At 44.7% G+C, this 23150-nt stretch overlaps 1 protein-coding gene across 2 annotated transcripts in view; it reads left to right on the top strand.

Moving 5' to 3' along the window:
• enpp2 (ectonucleotide pyrophosphatase/phosphodiesterase 2) overlaps positions 1–23150 on the top strand; it is a 297302-nt gene that overhangs the window by 121292 nt on the left and 152860 nt on the right. For both annotated transcript variants that reach the window (XM_061673612.1, XM_061673611.1), the window contains exons 11-15: positions 3132–3204; positions 3287–3395; positions 3608–3733; positions 17417–17448; positions 17632–17759. In XM_061673612.1, coding sequence (XP_061529596.1) covers positions 3132–3204; positions 3287–3395; positions 3608–3733; positions 17417–17448; positions 17632–17759 — 468 coding nt within the window. The remainder of the gene's footprint in view (positions 1–3131; positions 3205–3286; positions 3396–3607; positions 3734–17416; positions 17449–17631; positions 17760–23150) is intronic.

Below are 23150 nucleotides of genomic sequence, written 5' to 3'. Positions count from 1 at the left end.
GTCTTATTGGGCCTTTTTGGCCTATGGGACTCCTGAGGCAGCTGATGGGTACCGGCTGGCCAAGATGGATGGATAATAATAAAGAATAGAAATGATGTGAATGCTTTATAGCATTCACACAATACTGAAAAAAATTAATAGGAATAACGTGTGATTGCTTTTCAGCATGCATCCATCCATCCATCCATCCATTTTCTTCCGCTTATCCAAGGTCGGGTCATGGGGGCAGTAGCTTTAGCAGGGAAGCCTAGACAGCCACTTCATCCAGCTTTTCCAGAGGAATCTTCTTCCCAGGTCAGCCGGGAGACATAGTCTCTCCAGCGTGTCCTGGGTCATCCCCGGGGTCACCTCCCGGTGGAGAGGGCACTGCACCCTTTTCCGACTGAGGACCATGTTCTCAGATTTGGAGGTGCTGATTTTCATCCCAGCCGCTTCACACTTGGCTGCGAACCGCTGCAGTTTAGAGTTGGAGATCACGGCTTGATGAAACCAATAGAACCACATCATCTGCAAAAGGCAGAGATGCAATACTGAGGCCCCGTAACCGAACCCCCTCTATGCCTCGGCTGTGCCTCGAAATTCTGTCCATAAAAGTAATGAACAGAATCGGTGACAAAGGGCAGCCTTGGCAGTGTCCAACCCTTACTGGAAACGAGTGCGACTTACTGCTAGCAATGCGGACCAAACTCTGACACTGATCATACAGGGACCGAACAGGTCATATCAGTTTGGTACCCCATACTCCCGAAGCACCCCCCACAGGACTCTCCAAGTCCACAAATTACTTGTAGACCGGTTGGGCGAACGCCTATGCACCCTCGATGACCCTGCTGAGGGTGTTCCACTGTTCCACGGCCAGGACGAACTGTCCCTGATCTCCACGAGACGTTGCAGAGGCGTGTCAACCACGGCTGCCCTTCAACATCCAGAGCCTTTAGGAACTCCGGGCAAATCTCATCCACCCCCGGGTCTTGCCACCGAGGAGCTTTTTTACCACCCCGGTGACCCCAACCCCAGAGACAGGAGAGCCTCTCTCAGAGACCCCAGACTCTGCTTCCTCATGGGAAGGCGTGTCGGTAGAATTTAGGAGGTTTTCGAAGTATTCTCCCCACCGACTCACAACATCCCGAGTCGAGGTCAGCAGTGCCCCGTCCCCATACACAGTGTTGATGATGCACTGCTTCCCCTTCCTGAGACTCCAGATGGTGGACCAAACTTTCTGAATTTTCAGAATTTCTAAGCCGTCCAGAAGTATTTTTTCCATGTCCTCACTGAACTCCTCCCATGCCCGAGTTTTGCGTCAGTGACCACAAAACTTGCATTCCGCTTGGCCAGCCGGTACCCATCAGCTGCCTCAGGAATCACACAGGCCAAAAAGGCATGATAGTACTCCTTCTGCTTGACGGCATCCCTCACCACTGGTGTCCACCAACGGGTTTGGGGATTGCCGCCACAGCAGGCCCCCGACCACCTTTCGGCCACAGCTCCAGTCGCCGCCTCAGTAATGGAGTCGCGGAACATGGTCCACTTGGACTCAATGTCCCACGCCTCCCCCAGGACGTGGGTGAAGTTCTGCCTGAGGTGTGAGTTCAAACTCGTTCTGACAGGGGATTCTGCCAGACGTTCCCAGCAGACTCTCACAATACGTTTGGGCCTGCATCTGATGGTGGGGCAAGATGCCGCCCCTCCCTTCACCCGAATGTCGAAGACATGTGGCAGCAAGTGCGATGACACGACCACAAAGTGGATCACTGAACTGCGACCTTGGGTGTCCTGGTGCCAAGTGCACATGTGGACACCCTTATGCTAGAACATGGTGTTTGTTATGGCGAATCCGTGATGAGCACATAAATCCAATAACAGAACACGACTTGGGTTCTGATCGGGGTGTGGGGGGGGGGGGCTGCCAGGCACATAAAGCACCAGACAACTTAGCTCCTAGGATAATTCGGACAAACAAGCCCCACCACCACGATAAGGTGACGGCTCAAGGAGGGGTTTTCAGCATTCACATAATTATAATAATGAACAATTTTGGTGTAGAATTTGATGTAGAATTGTGTGAATGCTTTCAGAATCCACACAATTATATATCTAATAGGAATTGTGTCTCCCCCGGGTGGCTGGTTTTGGAGCGCTTCGGTGGGGCTGCTGGACTGTCTTGGATCTCTTGGAGTGGGTGGTGTCCTCTTGGCAGGGCCGTACTTGGGTGGGCACCTGGTCCTGCCCACCCTCTGGGCTCGGTGAGGTGGGGTGCCTCGCCTTGGCACAGCAGTTCCAGGACATATCTGATGTTTATTTATTCATGCAAGATGGGGTCAATTCACTTGCATATGTCCGCAGACACACACCCCTGGGACTCAATTGGTTGTGGTGGGGCTATTCCCTAATTGTTATAAAATACTCTGATGGCCTTGCGAACATCTTGGGATGTGCCCTCACTTTCACCCCATTTCTATCAATGTTTAAAATTTACAGAGCCACTCCCACCACATTCCAGTTGCACAGCTGAGTCCACTACCCTTGTCCTGCTCTCTTCCACCCCTGTCCCTGTCCTGTCCTATCCAAACATTGTCCTTTTCTTCCATCACAGGGTGTAGCACGACTTTCCCTTCCAAAACTCGAATCCAATATGACACTGATGTAGGCATTTATTTTATTTTACGCCCCTTTAAAACCTTGTTCTGCCCAAATGAACTTTTCAATAAATATTCATCATTTTACAAAGAACCACAGTGGCAGTCTTAAAAAAATAAAAAATAAAAAACCCTCCACTGTTGCACAGTAAAACTGTTCCGCCATAAAAAGGATACAGATTATCCATTTTGCTTGATTTAGCAGCCAAACAGGACAGGTTAGGGGAAAAAAAGAAATAAAAAGAATGAAAATAAGGGGGCATCAACGAAATCATTTCATCCTCATCTTTGACAAAAACAACACTGGCATTCAGTGAGTTCCGTAACCAAACACTGAAGACACGTAACATTTGACAGCTCTGCATTTAATAGACCAGGAGGCCACCTAATATTTACCTCCACTCATTTTAGGCCACTTTTCCCTTTCCTTTCCCCATTTCTGATATTTATTTTTAAGTATTGACATTATATTCTAAATGTTTCATTCTGTTACAGACCCTATGTTTATGCTGTGCACTTAGAGCAGCTGGACATATATGGACATAAAATGGGACCCATGAGCCTCGAAGTGAGTATCTTTTTTTTTGGTCAACAGAGTTTTAAACTATATGAAGTTGTTTGAGGATCATGACTCTCTTTGTGTGTTCCAGTTGAATAATCCTCTTAGATTGACTGATAGGATCGTAGGTCAACTCATGAATGGACTTAAGCAGATGAAATTGCACCGATGTGTCAACATCATCATAGTTGGGGATCACGGTATTAATGCACTACACCTCAAGCAGAAACAATTCATTAATAGGGGAGACACTTTTTCTTAAAATATTGTACAATTACATGAATGTTTATTCAAGGTTATCCGGGGAATAGTACCCTAATTAAATGCGTGTAGAAATACTTATAAAGGTGTTTTTAAAAATTATGTACTTTTGTCAAGTACACAAACACCTACTCTGCTTTTCTGTTTACAGGTATGGAAGAGGCCCATTGTGATCAAACGGAGTTCCTCAGTAATTATTTGACAAATCCTGATGATTTCATTCTTATCCCTGGATCCTTAGGCAGAATCCGCCCTAGATTCCTGGACAACCCAAAATGTAAGAGATGAAGATTCATACTTAGTTTTTTTGTTTTATAAAGCTAGAAACTGCACACATTTTGGCAAACTTAGTTAACAAATACATCTGTCAATATCATTTTTCTACGAAAACTCAACAAAAGCAAATTGCTGAATGTAAATAAGATAAGCTCAATGTTGCCACAGTCATCTTGAAACAGTAACTTAGTTACTTTACCGATTACATATTTTAAAAGTAACTCCGTTAGATAACAAGTTTTATTTGTTACATTGAGCAGCTGCCAAGTGGCAGTAATATCACTTGTCCACAGTAACAAAGTGCATTTACTTCACAGTACTTGGCAATACACTCTACATACTGTAACTTACAGAATGACATCAACATGAAACAGTAACTGAGATATAAGTGTGGAGCCTGAAGCCACTGTAATTAAGTTACTTATTGCAAACAGTCTTGCTGAAGTAGAGGTTTACTTCAAAAAGACAATAACAAACGATTGCCATGATCTTATAACAGTGAGCCAAATGAGGGAGGTGACTGAACATGGCACAAGATTCACTTTTCATGCGACAAAACTAATAGTTAATGAATAATAATAAAATAAAGTCCTTGGATGAAAGACACTATTCCTAATTAAAGGCACACAATGAACCACTGTACATTATGGAACACATGTAATAAAAGGGAACTACAGTATTTTCAACCTCAGCCTGAGGCATGCTGGGATTATCAATGCTACAGAAAAATCAAACCTGTCAGAGCTCGCTTACCCAGTGGCTTCACTTATACTATCTAATTTTCCGGGTACAACGAGTCCCTGACCAACTCAGATTAAAGGGTTAAAGCCCACCAGCCCCATTAACCTCGGGTATTACAACCCCAATTCCAATGAAGTTGGGACGCTGTGTTAAACATAAATAAAAACAGAATAGAATGATTTGCAAATTATGTTCAACCTTTATTTAATTGAATACACTACAAAGACAAGATATTTAATGTTCAAACTGATAAACTCAATTATTTTTAGCAAATAATCATTAACTGGGACAGGAAAAAAAGACTGAGAAAGTTGAGGAATGCTCATCAAACACCTGTTTGGAACATGCTAACAGGCTAATTGGGAACAGGTGGGTGCCATGATTGGGTATAAAAGGAGCTTCCCTGAATTGCTCAGTCATTCACAAGCAAAGATGGGGCGAGGTTCACCTCTTTGTGAACAAGTGCGTGAGAAAATAGTCGAACAGTTTAAGGACAATGTTCCTCAACGTACAATTGCAAGGAATTAAGGGATTTCATCATCTACGGTCCATAATATCGTCGAAAGGTTCAGAGAATCTGGAGAAATCACTGCATGTAAGCGGCAAGGCCGAAAAACAACATTGAATGCCCGCGACCTGCGATCCCTCAGGCGGCACAGCATAAAAAAACGACATCAATGTGTCAAGTATATCACCACATGGGGTCAGGAACACTTCAGCAAACCAATGTCAGTAAATACAGTTCAGCGCTACATCAGTAAGTGCAACTTGAAACTCTACTATGCAAAGCAAAGGCAGTTTATCAACAACACCCAGAAACGCCGCTGGCTCCTCTTGGCCCGAGCTCATCTAAGATGGACTGATGCAAAGTGGAAAGGTGCTCTGTGGTTCGACGAGTCCACATTTAAAATTGTTTTGGGAAATTGTGGACGTTGTGTCCTCCGGGCCAAAGAAGAAAAGAACCATTAGGACTGTTATGGACGCAAAGTTCAAAAGCCAACATCTGTAATGGTATGGGGCTGTGTTAGTGCCAATGGTATGGGTAACTTACACATCTGTGAAGACACCATTAATGCTGAACGGTACATACAGGTTTTGGAGAAACATATGCTGCCATCCAAGCAACGTCTTTTTCATGGACGCCCCTGCTTATTTCAGCAAGACAATGCCAAACCACTTTCTGCACGTGTTACAACAGCGTGGCTTCGTAGTAAAAGAGTGCGGGTACTAGACTGGCCTGCCTGCAGTCCACCCCTGTCTCCCATTGAAAGTGTGCGACGCATTATGAAGCGTAAAATACGACAACGGAGACCCCGGACTGTTGAACAGCTGAAGCTGTACATCAAGCAAGAATGGGAAAGAATTCCACCTACAAAGCTTCAATAATTGGTGTCCTCAATTCCCAAACGTTGATTGAATGTTGTTAAAAGAAAAGGCGATGTAACACAGTGGTAAACATGACCCTGTCCCAGCTTTTTTGGAATGTGTTGCAGCCAGAAAATTCTAAGTTAATGATTATTTCCTGAAAAGAATCAAGTTTATCAGTTTTAACATTACATTTCTTGTATTTGTAGTGTATTCAATTAAATATTGGTTGAACATTTGCAAATCATTGTATTTGTTTTTTATTTTTGTTTAACACAACGTCCCAACTTCATTGGAATTGGGGTTGTAGATGGAATATCGGGTTTGATCAGACTGGCAATTCCGTGGGAGACACAAATTCAAAGGTCCCTTTGGTTTGCATTGCTCTCTCGACAAGCGTCTTCAAAAAGGCCCATTTGGTGGTTGTGAAAAGGATTAATACTGTGTAATTCATTTTTAAATCGAATTTACACTATATTGCCAAAAGTATTCACTCACCTGCTTTGGTTTACATATTTTTACATATAATCTGAAATGCCCCCTTTTTAATCAATAGAGTTTAATTTTTGACGTCGGTCCACCCTTTACCACTGTAAGAAATGATGATAAAAAATGATGAATCAAGATGGCGCCTACCAGTGTGGCCGCCTCGGTAACGCGCTCTCTAGTATTGTCTTCGTTTTTGTGTTTTTCGTCCGTCTTTGGAGACCTTACACGACTCACTTACACAAGGGGAGACCTGCTAACCATCAAGGAGGCTACTCCGGACTTTCTGTCACCAACTTTCGAAAATCCGCTCAGTTTTTTCCCCGAGTTACTCACCGGAGCGGCGTCCGCGGTTTTCGGCGCATGGATGCGGAAGCGGCGCCACAGAGGAAAACGAGCCGGAATTCAGGTGAAACTCCGCAAGAGAGGACACAGATTGGCCTTCCCGTCGATCCACCTCGCGAATGTACGCTCCCTACCCAACAAAATGGACGAGCTTCATCTTCTGTTAAAGACCAGTAAAGACTTCGGACGTTCCGCGGCCATGTGCTTCACGGAGACCTGGCTTTGCGACGCTGTACCCGATGGCGCCGTCACGCTTCCCGGGTTCAACATTCATCGAGCGGACCGCGACATGGAATCATCGGGAAAAACGAAGGGCGGCGGGATATGCCTCCATATAAACGAAAAATGGTGTACGGACGTCACGGTGCTCAGCACACACTGCAGCCCGCATTTGGAGTCGCTGTTTCTGAACTGTAAACCATTTTACGCGCCACGTGAGTTTGCATCGTTTATACTGGCTGGAGTTTATATCACACCGCAAGCTAACACGAGCGCCGCATTGCTAACGCTCGCCGAACAAGTCAACGAAATTGAAAAAAAACACCCTGACTCACCCCTCATTATTCTCGGGGACTTTAACAAAGCTAAACTCAACCACGAACTCCCTAAATACAAGCAGCACATCGACTGTCCTACCAGGGAAAATAATACTTTAGACCACTGCTACACTACGGTAAAAAACGCATACCGTGCTATACCTCGTGCAGCCCTGGGCTCGTCTGATCACTGCTTAATTCACTTAATACCGACGTACAAGCAAGTACTTAAATGTGCGAAGCCTACAGTGAAAACAGTCAAAAAGTGGACCAATGAAGCAAAGATGGAACTTCAAAGCTGTTTAGACTGCACAGACTGGAGTGTCTTTGAAAATTCAGCTGGCAGCCTGGATGAATATACGGACACTGTCACATCCTATATCAGTTTCTGTGAAGAGGTTTGTGTACCAACAAAATCATTTCGGACATTCAACAACAACAAGCCGTGGTTCACTGCTAAACTTAAGCAGCTTCGCCAAGCTAAGGAAGATGCATATCAGAGCGGGGACAGGGCCCTGTATAATCGAGCTAGAAACCAGCTTACTAAAGAAATTAACATTGCAAAGAGGATCTATGCAGCAAAGTTGGAAAAACAGTTTAGCGCGAACGACTCGAAATCAGTCTGGCGTGCATTCCAATCGCTGACTAATTACAAGCGACGATCCCCCCAAGCTGAGAACAATAGCACACTAGCCAACGACTTGAATACCTTCTATTGCAGATTTGAAAAGGACAGTTTCACTCCACACACCAACCCGGCCGCACCCGCGACCACAACCACACCTCTGACTTCTGCGTTAACCATCCATGAACAGGATGTGAGACGCATCTTCAAACAACAGAAGATTAACAAAGCAACAGGACCGGACCATGTGTCCCCATCCTGCCTCAAAGTCTGCGCGGACCAGCTCGCTCCAGTCTTCACTCAGATCTTTAACAGATCTTTGGAAATGTGCGAAGTTCCATCCTGCTTCAAACGCTCCACCATCATTCCAGTCCCCAAGAAACCTGCAATCTCTAGTCTGAATGACTACAGGCCTGTCGCTTTGACATCTGTGGTCATGAAGTCCTTTGAACGTCTCGTGCTGGACCACCTCAAGAGTGTCACAGGTCCCCTGCTGGACCCCCTGCAGTTTGCCTACCAAGTGAACAGGTCTGCGGATGATGCAGTCAACATGGGACTGCACTTCATCCTAGAACACCTCGACAGTGCAGGGACCTACGTGAGGATCCTGTTCGTGGACTTCAGCTCAGCGTTCAACACCATCATCCCTGAACTCCTTTCAACCAAGCTTCTCCAGCTCAGCGTCTCACCTGCCATCTGCCAGTGGATTTACAGCTTTCTGACGGGCAGGACACAGCAGGTCAGGCTGGGGGAGGCCACCTCATCCACACGCAGCATCAGCACTGGGGCGCCCCAAGGTTGTGTCCTCTCTCCGCTGCTCTTCTCTCTCTACACGAACGACTGCACCTCAGCGAACCCGACTGTCAAGCTCCTGAAGTTTGCAGATGACACCACTGTCATCGGCCTCATCAAGGACGGTGACGAGTCTGCATATCGACAGGAAGCGGAGCGGCTGGAGCTGTGGTGCGGGCGACACAACCTGGAGCTGAACACGCTCAAGACGGTAGAGATGATCGTGGACTTCAGGAGGCATCCTTCGCCACAGCTGCCCCTCACGTTGTCCAGCTGCCTTGTGTCAACCGTCGAGACCTTCAAGTTCCTGGGAATTACAATCTCTCAGGACCTGAAGTGGGCGAACAACATCAACTCCGTCCTCAAAAAGGCCCAGCAGAGGATGTACTTCCTGCGGCTTCTGAGAAAGCACGGCCTGCCACCGGAGCTGCTGAGACAGTTCTACACAGCGGTCATCGAATCGGTCCTGTGTTCTTCCATCACAGTCTGGTTTGGTGCTGCTACAAAAAAGGACAAGCCCCGACTGCAACGGACAATCAAAACTGCTGAAAGGATTGTCGGTAACCCCCTACCCACCATTGAGGACTTGCACGCTGCCAGAACTAAGACAAGGGCGTGCAAAATCCTCTCGGACCGTCTGCACCCCGGTCACCAGCTCTTCCAGCTCCTTCCCTCAGGTAGGCGCTACCGATCAACGCTAACTAGAACTAGTAGACATTCCAACAGCTTCTTCCCTCTTGCGATCAACTTCTTAAACACCTAACCTATAATTCCATTACAACAAGCTGGCAATTTTTTGACTTGAGTTCGTTGTCACATTTCTGTGGGGCCAATTATTTATTACTTGTGCACTCACTGTAGTTGTCTCGCCATGCTGCACTATTTGCATATACTGGCCACTCATGCCAGAGTAGCATCTGCTCCATTTGCACACTGATTGAGGAGTATCTGTAACATTTGCACAACCGACATTGTCCCAGATGATCGCACTACTTGTCACTTTAAACCGCATACACTCCTTGAAGTCTCAGCGCCCTTTGCACAATGGTCATTGCACCGGACTATTGCAATATTAGTCGTTCGAACTGCTCTAAGTGCTAGAGGACTCTGCATCTTTTTGCACAATTGTTTTTTTGTCAATGTCTTTATGTCCCCAAAGTGTTCTGTAAATTGACTTGTTTGTTGTACTAGAGCGGCTCCAACTACCGGAGACAAATTCCTTGTGTGTTTTGGACATACTTGGCAAATAAAGATGATTCTGATTCTGATTCTGATTCTGATTCTGAAGCTTTTATTTTTCTGAAAAGGCTTTCCACAAGATATAGGAGTGTGTTTATGTGATTATTTTTACCATTCTTCCAGAAGTACATTTCTGAGGTCACGCAGTGGTGTTGGACGAGAAGGCCTATCTCTCAGTCTGTACTCTAATTCATCCCAGAGGTGTTTTATTGGGTTGAGGTCAGGACTCTGTGCAGGCCAGTGAAGTTAATCTCGAAACTCTCTCATTCATGTCTTTATGGATCTCGCTTTGTGCATTGGAGCACAGTTATGTTGGAGCAGGAAGGGGCCGTGCCCAAACTCTTCCCACAAAGTTGGGAGCACAAAAGTGTCCAAAAGCTCTTGGGATGCTGAATCCTTCAAAATTCCTTGCACTGCCAGCAATTTTCGACAATTCCATGCTCCCAGCTTTATGGGAACAGTTCTTCCATTTCTTACATGGTTGTGCAACTGTGCACAAAGCAAGGTCCATAAAGACCTTGCTTTGTTGATGAACTTGACTGGCCTTAACAGACTGTTGACTTCAACAGGATAGAACACCTTTGAAATTAATTAGAGTGCAGACTGAGAGCCAGGCCTTCTCGTCCATCATCAGTCTCTGACCTCATAAATGCGTTTCTGGAAGAATGGTAAAAAAAAAATCCCATAAACAGACTTCTAAACTTTGTGGAAAGCCTTCGTAGAACAGCATAAGCTGTTGTTGCTGCAAAGGGTCGCTGCAAAGGGTGGACCGACCGACGTCATAGTTAACCTTACGGATAAGGAATGGTATATCACTTAAGTTCCTGCAAGTTAAGGCAGGCGAGCGAATACTTTTGGCAATATAGTGGATCTGTTCTGAAGTTTTTGAAGTCGTCAAAAGAAGTATTCATTCCTTCAATTTGCATCACGTCTCACACAGTGGTCTAAAAAAGGGGTCTTCTATACTTCTATCACAGCATCCATGCTGCTTATATACCAGTAGGAAAGAGCGTGTATTTGTCATTTTCAGATTTAGGAGGAACTTAAAATGACTTATTGCCTTTTATGGACTTGTTTTTAACAATTTATCCTGTTTTATGGGAAAGCAAATTATTCTTGGAAGGGCTATTAATAGACAGCCTTACTGGGAGTAAACAAAAAAACAACCCCATATATGAACATGGATAGCCACGTCCTGTAATAAGGCTTTTACGGCTTGAACAGAGCAGTAACTAATTCTATATAAAGCGTATTACTTTAGTATTACTTTATTACTTTATTACTTATTACTTACTTTACTCAATCTGTGCATAAAGTATGAACTTTACATACATAGTATAATTCTTTAAATGTTTAAAAGGGGAAATTACTTTCCACATGACACGTCATATATTCCTAATTAAGATTCATTTCTAAGGGTTCACTCTTCATAATATTTCAGTAATTAAAATGAAAAGTGTGAAATTAAAATATAAAAAGTATAAATCACATCATTTTACTAATTTCCCATAATACAATAATGGGCCTAAGAACTTCATCCTAACACATATTATAAAATGGGTATCTTTGAGCATGGGTGCTAATCTTATGTTCTTAGGTTCTTATCTTATGTTCTTATCTTATGTTACCAAAGCAATTACGAATATAATATATCTGAGTATAATATTGCAAGCCAGCAGTTTTGTTTTTTTTAAATCTGTTTCTGTAGGTATGAATGTGAGTGCGAATGGTTGTTTGTTTATATAGTATGTGCCCTGCGATTGGCTGGCGACCAGTTCAGGGTGTACCACGCCTCTCGCGCGAAGATAGCTGGGATAGGCTCCAGCATGCCTGCGAGCCTAGTGAGGATAATCGGTATGGAAAATGAATGAATGAATCAACCTATGTGACAATGCAGTATACAATTGAAAAGACACTTGGTAACTGATTGACTCTCTACTGGCATCTGGTGGACAAAGTTAATGTAGCATTCTGCAGGGGCAATTTGAATGTGACAGGCACTTCCTCTCTCGTGGCATCTGGCGGGCAAATTTACATCACATGTACATCATACTCCTTAAATAGAAATCCTCGTACCATAAATGTCACAACACTCAACATCCACAATGCACAGTTAACATGGTAGGTAAATACATGTATGTTGAGTTAATTTGGGTAAATACTGCAGTTGGTTTGACAGGAATATTTGGTGCTTCAAGGCCTTTTTTTTTTTTTTTTTTTTTTTTTTTTGCCCTCTGCAATTTCTTCATGGAGATTTTTGGCTTTTTGTTTTTCCAATAAAATTGTGTTCTTGATGAATTGAGTGTTTGGAGACGTTCATCAGTGAAAGTGGTGGGAAGCAATGAAAAATGGTAGCTAACACATGGTAGGGTTTTCATTTTGACCAATTAGAGTCAGCGGTAAATTACTCCAGCGTATAAAGCCGTATATATATATATATATATATACACACATGTCTATAGCTTTAATAAGTTGGGTATAATTAAGACTAAATATAGGTCTGATAGTTATGTCACCCCCTCGGCTGTAATTCAATATTACAACAACAGAAACCGTCACTTCGATATGACGTAGGGGGCCCCTTGTTTGTGATGATTCTGCACCAATTCTTCAACACTTTTATTTTGTTTTGAAGGAGAGCCCGTGGGGAAAATGCATTGCTCGGACATTGGTGGATTTCCTTTATTTTACGTCAGGCACCTTGTCATGCAGCTAAGGGGTCCTCGGGCAGCTATATGGATTTTGGTTGTGGCAGACAGCTTTTAGAGTTTTCTTTTGTCATTTAATCCTGTCTGCATTTGTGATGAAAAAATCAGACAGAAATATCCCAAGCAGTACAATGCAGACATAGTGAGTCATTCTCTATTATCGCTGCGTTTGTGCATGCATTGTGTGGTGCATGTATTTTACGTCAGGCACCTTGTTGGGCAGCTAAGGGGTTCTCAGAAAGAGCTTTTGTTCATTATTATTGTTTTCGTTTACACAGCCATTATTATATGATTATTTACAGATACAGAAATGCAAAATATGTTTTGTGAGCTTTTTACAAAAGACGGGACCATGCTACACCCATTGCTAGGTAAAATGCATAATTTCCATGCCGTCATTTCCACTACATCATTTCTGGTGCACCACCAAGTGGGCCAGTACGGGAAATGAATCGGGCATTCACTAGATTTCAAAAATAAATAAAATACTGAAAAATACATCAAGATGTTAGAGGAGTTGATAGGCTTAATCAGCATGGTGTCATGTTCTCTAGTAGTGGGTTGGGTAAAAAGGCCTTTTTAAAATATAAAAATAAATAGTTACATACGGGGTGGCATCGTAAGGTGGACGACTAGTTAGCACATCTGCCTCACAGTTCTGAGGACCCAGGTTCAAATCCAGCCTCACCTGTGTGGAGTGGGCGAAATTAGTTTCACCCGCAGGGTGTCCGGGCTCGCACTTAGCGAAAGGGTCAGAAGCTCGGTCAACCGGGAGGGGCTCAGAGTCGAGCTGCATTGAGAGGAGCCATATGCGTTGGCTTGGGTATCTGGTTAGGATGCGCTCTGAGCAGCGTGTGTGTCTTATGGTGGAAGGTCATTTAGCAGCCCAAACAGCATCCTTCCGCTTCAGCTACAGACAGTGGCTACTTCTTTCATTGGGCCTGCCCTCTAATCCCTGCCTCCTTGAAGAGCATTATGGTGGACATTGCAACAAATCCCCTGCAGCTGACTTCCACTGGACACACCCTAACCTTCCATCCCCGTCCCTATGCCTCCACTGCTAGATCAGTATATCACAGGCTTTTCCTTTCAAAAGCCTCCTCAAAAGAGTCTCCCCATGGGTAAGTGGCCTCTACAATGAGGACATGGTGGCAGAAGTTGGATCATAGGACGAGATCAAGACCCAGGTAGGTCTGTGCAATCTCAGATGGAAAGGTTTAGTCTGTGATGTAGATTGACACACATTTCCCAGTCCCTCTGTCTTGTCAGCAGGCACGCAAGAGGGTGTGAGGACTTTCCTTGCTTTTCACCTCCACGGACATATAATGTGAGGCCAAGCACCTCAATACCGATTGTGCCACCAGATCTCCCCATCAAGCATCAAGCAGGTCCTGCAACCCACCAAGATATGTTTGACAGTTGCTAGTCTATACAGAGGTGCCAGTCTGGTTCCTTTTCAAGCATTAGTTGAAAGTTTGTTGGGGAAGGCAGTATGTCACAGGTGGCTCTGATTATGAAGCTTAGCCTGTTTATTTCAATGTTCCATAGGTCGTTTCATTTAATTTTTGGACTGCTTCATAGATTCCCATCCCATCCAACGGCCTTGTTGACCTTGGGAGACGACCCTGGCACATCTGGGTGCTTCCTCCTGCCATCACTCTTCTTACACCACCAGGTGCCGCCGTTCTGTTGGTGTAGCCTTCAGCCAAGTTGGTGTCGCTGATCTCAGGCTCAATCCTTCTGTGCCATGTTGTACTTTGGCCACGATTTCCCTGTGCGTGAGGGAATTTAAACTTCTGCAACCGCCAAGGCTGCGTTCCACTTTCTCCCTGCTCAGAGTGTTAGCCCGTTGTCTCTCAGCAAGTGATCTTTGGACTCTTTGAGCATAATTTCCAGCCTTGCTTTGGTGCATTTATACTACACTTTGATGTTGGCAGGGAACGAGCTCAGTTCCCATCAAGTCTTTTAACTCTGTGCTCACCAGTCTCTCCATTCGTTTGGCATGGTGATTGGCCACATGAGGCGGGTCAATAGACCAAAGCGGAAGTGCCACTCTTTTAGGATCCCCGGAAGAGCAATGCTGTTGATTTTCTTAAGGCCACTAATTGTGTCTTGCCAGAGTTGCTCCAGCTGGTCGGAGTCTTTGAGGTCTGCAGTGTACCATCGTCCAGGCTTTTCTTTTCTTTTCCTAGACTGTTGGGGTATTTGTTTATCATTTATGAAGAACCTCTCATTAGTGAGCTGGCCGTTGAGAATGGAGATGCTGTGAGATTTGTCTGGTTTAATTTGTGCTTTTGCCCACCCTATATTATCATGGAGTTTATCCAGCAGGCGCCTGGTAAAATGCCTTGGTTGTTGTTATGATGGTCATGTCATCCATGTCCCCCTGATTGGGGGAAGACAGTTCTTCATTGTTGCCCTTGGACCACCCACCTTGATGATCTAATGATGAGCTTCATCGACATGGCGAAAGCCAGGGGGGAGATGGCACATCGTGTCATTATGCCGATTTCGAGCCACTGCCAGGTTGTGGTGTTTCCTTGCGTGCTCACACAGAAATGGAAATAGGCTTTGACCAGCATTGTAACATTTTTGGGTACATAAAAGATGTAAAATGTTGCCCACAGAAGGTAAGATATAGGGAGATCACATGCAGTATAGGTCCTTCTTGGCTGTTTAAAGCTGATGTTGGTAGAGAAGCAACACACATAATCTTTGAATGAGCTGTACAGTCTTTAAATCCAGCCGATAAACAATGGTCCAAATCCAAATTTCCATGAAGTGCTTACAATAATTCAACAGTTCACGTTGTCAAATGCCTTTTAGGCATCTAATGATATGATTATGGCTTTATTTTGTTTTGCTGGGCTGTTAATTAAATTCAAGAATGTACGCATGTTATCTGACAGTATTTTTAACAAATCCTTAATAGCTATTTTTTTTTAAAAAAACTTGGCCTGGGTGAATTAATATAGGAATGACATTTCAATTCTTGGTGCCAGTGTTTTGGTTATGATCTTAAACGCAGTATTAATTAATGATAGTGGGCGATAACTAGATGGGAGTGTTGTGTTTTTGTTGGATTTTAATAGCAGAGTCATAAGAGCTGTCTTCATATGGATGGGTACAGTGGAAGTAGTTTGGATTTCTCTTACTACACAGTATTTCAATTTTTTTTATGGATATCCATTTGGTCCAGGTAACTTATTGTTTGGCATTTTATTTAAAGCTTTGTGTTATTCATCTAGTTCTGAAGAGAGTGCTCAGTCTTCTAGAAGAGATGGCAGGTCTGGCAGTAAATTAGTTAAGGGTTACATCTATCAATCCATTTTCCCTACCGCTTATTATAGCTGGAGCCCATCCCAGCCGAGTCGTGTGCGTGCTGGAGCTCATCCCAGCTGACTCTGGGCGAGAGGCGGTGCATACCCCGAACTGGTCACCAGCCAATCACAGGACACATATTGACAAACAACCATTCACACTCACATTCACACCTATGGGCAATTTAGAGTCTTCAATTAACCTACCATGCATGGAGAAAACCCACGCAGGCACAGGGAGAACATGCGAACGCCACACAGAGGAGAAACGGATGCTAGTGAAAGCTATCCCTGTGAGGACGAACGGTTAAAATCACTCATGAGTACGTCCATCCATCCATCCATTTTCTGAGCCGCTTCTCCTCACTAGGGTCGCGGGCGTGCTGGAGCCTATCCCAGCTGTCATCGGGCAGGAGGCGGGGTACACCCTGAACTGGTTGCCAGCCAATCGCAGGGCACATACAAACAAACAACCATTCACACTCACAGTCACACCTACGGGTAATTTAGAGTCTCCAATTAATGCATGTTTTTGGGATGTGGGAGGAAACCGGAGTGCCCGGAGAAAACCAACGCAGGCACGGGGAGAACATGCAAACTCCAAACAGGTGGGGCCAGGGATCGAACCTGGGTCCTCAGAACTGTGAGGCTGTCGCTCTAACCTGTGCCGCCTCATGAGTACGTTCACCACATAATATGTCGTTCCTTGCGCCAACGAATCACTCACTCATCGTATTAGTTCGCAGTGAACCTCTGCCCGCGTCACTCATGGCAGGACAGTTCACTGCATACGTACTAGTACTTCTCTCCTTGACAGATCACGAATGAAGAAGTTCAACAAACGAATCACTCGTGTCTCACAGTACATTCAGTTCACTTCCAGTTCAATAGTACATTCAGTTCAGTAGTACATTCAGCTCGTCCCTCCACTCCCAGCCGACTCGTTCACAGCGACGGCCAAGCTCAACGGATGAATAATTTCATAAACTGATTGAGTTCAGTATGTTCACTAAAAAGATTTGCTCTTTTGAACGAAACGTTCACGAACGAAACAACACTACTAACTATCATGAAAAATCCCAAACTATTATAACCCTGCGTCATTCACTGTTTTGCTTGACATGTTTATTTTCACAGTGTTTTCTCTTCTTTTTGCTCATAATAATAACAATCATCATCGTATTCATAATCACATTCATTATCATATTCATAATCATCATAAACATTCATAAATGATTTTTTTTCCTGAAGCCAACCAGCGTTCTACTGCTGATTACTAAAGAATGGAAAGAAACAGAGACAAACCTTTTTTTTCTGGTGAAAGAAGAGAGTCAGTGTTTCTTTTCGTAGGTTCTGGGCTTACAATTATGATATAACACAATATTCTGTGGGTCTTAAAAGATCAATCAAAATGCTGTACAATGAGGGGCAATATGGGGTAGTCTGTTTTAAAAACGGCTGCTATAAATTAGTTAAGGGTTATATACATAAACTATTTGACTTGATTGTTCTCTCATTGTTTTTCAGATGACCCCAGGGCGATTGTTGCAAATCTAATTGTAAGTATAGTACTTTGTTTTAATGGCAAGGATGAAAAATTTATAAATTTTAAGAATAAATTGTGAATGTTTCAATACATGGTTTAAATTAAAAATGCTTAGCTTTGCATTCGTAAGTTAAACAATTTGACAATGTGATGATTGTTTTGTAAATGGTCACTGCTTGTAAATACTTTTTTCTAGTGTAAGAAACCAGACCAGCATTTTAGGCCTTATTTAAAGCAAAATCTGCCAAAGAGACTGCACTACGCCAATAACCGACGGATTGAGGATGTACATCTACTGGTGGACAGGAAGTGGCACATTGCCAGGTGGTATTTAATATCTGTCCATATTTACACCTCTTTCAATTTTAAGGTTTGATGTCCATCCATCCATCTTTTTCCTACTCGCCGGGGTCAGGTCATGGGAGCAGCAGTCTAGGCAGAGAAGCCCAGATTTTACTCTTCACAGCCACTTTGACCAGCTCTTCCAGGGGAATCCCTAGGCGTTCCGAAGATAGCCAGGAGACATGGTCTCTCCAGCGGGTCCTGGGTCTTCAACTGGGGCGTCCTCGTGATGGGACGTGCCCGGAATACCTCACCAGGGAGCTTTCGAGGAAACATCGTAACCAGATGCCTGAGTTATAAGAACAAAGCTCTCTGGGTCTGATGTCAGGTGGAAGGGGGATGGTGGGGGGGGGGGTTCCTTCAATGACGCCCTACTCAGTTTCAGTGCCCACTTGAACAGGTCCCTAAGTAGAACAAGGCAAGTGTGGGTACTCTGAGCTGCTATTAGGTGCATAGGCACAAGCAATAGTCAGAACCAGGGCTACCCTATTACCCACCAGGGTAAACCCCACCGTACAGGTAGCAAGCTGGGGAGCAGTACGTATGACCACACTTTCTTCGCGCCTCTCTCCGGGAGGAACTCCAGAGTGGAAGAGAATCCAACCCCTCTTAAGAGGACTGAAACCAGAGCCCAAATTGTGTTGACACTGTCCCGTCTCCTGTATATCTAGCTGCTCCTTCCACTTACATGTCAAAGAGGTGGCATTCCACGTCGCTCGAGCCAGCTCCTGTAGCTGGAGGTTGGACCGCCCTCGCCTCCAGCCACCACCAAGCTGGTGAGCAAATAGAAATGGTGATCCACATTGCTTCTTAGGCCTGGCTCCAGAGGGGTTGCGTGGTAAACCGTGGCCAGGCGAGAGAAAACAAGGTCCAGGTAATTGTCCTGAACCATGCTTTGTCTGGTTCCTCACCTCGGACCTGTTTGCACTGCGTTACACTACATGAGGCATCAAGCCCCAATAACAGGGATCCCTTGAAAATTGGGACACACAAACCCATCCACTACAAAAACGTGGCGGTGTAGGAGAAGGAGGAGAGGTTTGATGTCAATCTATCCCTTCATCCATTTCCCATTCCGCTTATTCTTCAGTGAGTCTAACATGCATGTTTTTTGAATGTGGGAAGACGCTGACTTACCTGGAGAAAACCCTTGAAAACATATTTTCTGTGGATTTCCATTTGCTTTTATTTCGTCAAGTCAAGTTTATTTGTATAGCCCTTAATCATAAGTGTCTCAAACGGCCCACAGTTGACAAAGATCGTTGACATCCCCTGAACCCCCCAACAAGGAAGAACTCCAAACATTTTTGGGTAGTAAAGAAGAAACTTTGAGAAGTGTCCGTATATGGAGGGATCCCCCATCTAGGATGACCAGGCTGCAATGGATGTCAAGTGGGCAACATGTATCACTTAGTATTGTGGTGTATTATGTTAATTAAGATAGACACATAGCAACATAGTCCAAGTCTGAGTACCAAGGCACTAAGTACCAAGTTACTGAAAGACATTTACAAATTAGAAGACAATGTGGGAAGGTGTGTGCCTGTGTGTGCATGCGGATGTGCATGGGGGTTCAGAGTTCAGGCGGGCAGAGGATAAGAGTAGAGGGGGCAGAGTGGGCATAGGGTTGTCAGCTTCCTGACAACCCGATGAATAAAACTGTCTTTAAGTCGGCTGATGCTGGCCCGCAGACTCTGCTATCTCCTCCCTGATGGCAGCTAACTGAATAGGCTGTGAGATGGATGGGTGACATCCTCCGCGATGTGGAGGGCTTTGCGGGTGAGGTGGGTGATAGAAATGTCCTGCAGGGAGGGAAGCGAGGTTCCAATGGTCTTCCCTCACTATGGGATGCAGGCTCCGTACCACACAGTGATGCAGCTGGTAAGGATGAGCTCTATTGTTCCTCTGTAGAACGAGCACAATGATGGGGGTCGGGGCTCTGGCTCTTCTCAGCTTGCGCAGGAAGTAGAGACACTGGTGAGCTTTTTTTGGGCAGTGAGGAGATGTTGCTGGTCCAGGAGAGGTCCTCAGTGACGTGCACTCCCAGGAACTTGGTGCTGTACACCCTCTCCAACACAGCACTGTTGATGTTCAGGGGAGCATGCTGGGAGTGCACTCACCTGAAATCCACAACAATCTCCTTGGTTTTCTCCACGTTGAGGGAGAGAGTGTTGCCTGTGCACAACCCAGACGGGCGGCTCACCTCACTCCTGTCGTCAGTCTCATCCCCGTTGCTGATGAGACTCACCACAGTTGTGTCATCTGCAAACTTGATGAAGAGGTTGGAGCTGTGTATCGGTGTGCAGTTATAGGTGTGCAGTTATAGGTCAGCAGGGTGAAGAGGAGGGGGCTTACATAGAGGGGGTCCGGTTTGGTGGCCTCAGTATTGCATCTCTGCTTTTTGAAGATGATGTGGTTCTGTTGGCTTCATCAAACCGTGATCTCCAACTTTCACTAGAGTGGTTCGTAGCCGAGTGTGAAGCGGATGGGATGAAAATCAACACCTCCAAATCGGAGACGTTGGTCCTCAGTCGGAAAAGAGTGGCGTGCCCTCTTATCTCAACTTGGAGTCTTGTTCACGAGTGTGGGAAGAATGGAACGGGCGATCGACAGACGGATCGGTGCAGCGCCTGCAGTGAAGAACAAGATCCCGGATACAAGCAGCCAAAAGGAGTTTCCTCCGCAGGGTGTCCGGGCTCTCCCGTAGCGATAGGAGGACAAGCTCAGAGGAGAGCCGCTGCTCCTCCACATTGAGAGAAGCCAGATGAGGTGGCTGGGGCATCTGATAAGAATGCCTCCCGGATGTCTCCCTTGTGAGGTGTTCCGGGAAGGTCCCACTGGGAGGAGACCCCGGGGATGATCCAGGACACTCTGGAGAGACTATGTCTGCCAGCTGGCCTCGGAATGCCTCGGAATCCCCTGGAAGAGCTGGATGAAGTGGCTCAGGAGAGGGTAGTCTGGGCATCCCTGCTAAAGCTACTGGCCCCGCAACCCGACCTCGGATAAGCGGAAGAAAATGGATGGATGGATGGATATTTAATAATATGTGTAGCGTATATGGGGGTTAAATACAATTTTTATTAATTTGGAAAAAGATACGAAGGAAGATAAACGCCTACGTTCACTTCCGGGTTAGTTCAATTTACGCGTTAACGTTAAAGTCAAACTGATTTGCCTTGTAAAGGGGCACCACATCACTTGTTATATGTATAAAATTTAGGGAAAGTGACAAGAAACCTTTTTATCAGTCTCATATCTAAAGGTTGCTACATTTTATGAAATACGAGTTCTAGATGACAGAGGTTCATTGTTAAACTCAACCCACACAAAACACAACCAAGAGTGGAATTTTATAGATTTTATAATTTTTAATAATTTATAATTTTTTCTACAAGGGATCAAGAGGGAAACACACAAAAGGGTCTCACTAAAGAAAGAAAATAACACTAATAATGATAAAAAGAAGAAAAATAGGTGCACGAAAAGGGAAATAGAACATATTGTGTTGGACTAGAGTTGAAAACGTAAGCGTTTAACGCGTCCAGTCCGGATGGGAGAGGGAGAGGACAGAGTTAGGATTTTGTGTGAAACTAGTAATGTACCACAAATTATTAGGCCCTAATATTCTACAGTCTGACAAACACTGGTGTGTTTCTCACGAACGTAGATCAGCTGGTGGGTGGTGGGAGTCTGTCTCAGTCGTCTCGGGAAGCACGGAGACAGGTTTGGTCAAATGAGAAAAAGGATACAGAAAAATTAAATAAAACAAAAGAGACGGAAGAAGAAATTCAAATCTTACAGTTCAAAACTAAGGAGAGTTTCTGTGAAGCGAGTGACCAGAAGCCCTGTACAGGTGTACAATGCCATAGAGCGTGAAAGTAAGTGTCTGAAGTGTTTTCAGTACAATCAATTGATTTTGAATAGCCCATTTATGCATACTATATTGCGTAATGTGTTAAGATCATGTTCAGTTGTTTTATGTTGTACTATTCATGACTGTTCTTTCTGGGAGATTGTTCCCCTTTGGTGTTATTGTGGGTGTAGGGATGTGTGTGTGGCCTGATTGTGAAAAGGTGGGACCTGCTGATTGGCTGCATTAACTTGATTGCCACCAGGTGATTGGCCAGAAGAGGGACCAGAGGTCTTTTTAACCAGTAGATGGTTGCAGTACGGGGCTTCCTGATCTTCCCCTTCCAACTTGGCCAGTCACCGGTTTTGTAACTGTCGGTTCCATTGTCTATTTGTAGGAGGGAGAAGCCGTTTTGTTAAATCTCCTTTTCTCCTGTGTTGGGTTTGGAGTGAGGTAAGAGTGTTTCTTTTATTTTTCATCATTGTTTTGAGAATAGACAGATAGGGTTGTTTAGTTTTATTTTGTTTGTTATGCTGGCATAATTCTCCCTCTGAAGCCTGAATAACCATTGTAAACCGTGTGACTTGGTGGCCCTGGTTTTACTTGGGAGTGAACGGAAGAATCAGATCAGGTTAGGTTCTGGATTTCCCCTCGACCCGGAACGTAACATGATTTGGGGGCTCGTCCAGTCCTTTTTTTTTTTTTTAAATGGGAGGGGGTCATTGGTTAGCTGTTGTTAGACTCTACTTTTGTTTGTTTGGCAGTTTTCCATTTGGCAAGTATAATACAAACATATATGAAATAATAAAAAAAAACCTGGAATTTCATTTCGAGGACTTCACTGATAATGCACCGATGGAAAATTTGTGGCGATGTAAAAAAAGGGCTCTGTTATTGATTGCTGATTTTTTTGTGTGTGTTTGTGCCTGCTAATACAAGAAAGCAGTGTCCTGAGTGAAAGGGGCCTATTGAGTGGGCCGCCTGCTACAGCGGAAGGCAAGCTGTATGCTGGGGCTGTTATTCCAACCTCACTCAATGTCCCGCCTATTAAGACTGGAATGTCTGCAGAGGAGCTGAAGCTGATTCTGCGCAAAAAGGAGGTGGATGTTAAAATCGGGAGTTGGAGGTTGAAGCCATGCGATTAAAGTTGAGAGTTCTTGAGGTAGAGCGTGGAGTGGATGGGGCGATAGCCAGTCTCTCAACTACGTTCGTCACTTTCCGGGCAACTCAGGACATCTTTGATGTTAGCAGGCACATTGCTATTGTTCCTCCATTTGGAGAGACTGACGTGGACTCACTTTTTAATGCATTTGAACGCATTCCACATTAAAAAATGTGTGGTTTCTACTGTTGCACTGTAAACTGGTGGGCATAGCCCAGGAGGTGTGCACGGCTTTGTCCATGGAAGACAGTTTAAACTATGATGTGGTAAAGGCTTCAGTCCTCCGTGCATACCAATTAGTGCCGGAAGCCTCTCGGCAAAAATTTAGAGCTTGGAGAAAAACTGCCACCCAAACGTATCA

The sequence above is a fragment of the Phycodurus eques genome, chromosome 4 (genome assembly GCF_024500275.1).
Source record: "Phycodurus eques isolate BA_2022a chromosome 4, UOR_Pequ_1.1, whole genome shotgun sequence".
Taxonomy (NCBI): Eukaryota; Metazoa; Chordata; class Actinopteri; order Syngnathiformes; family Syngnathidae; genus Phycodurus; species Phycodurus eques.
Note: the sequence above shows the minus strand (reverse complement) of the source record. Positions and strands in the feature narration are given on the sequence as shown.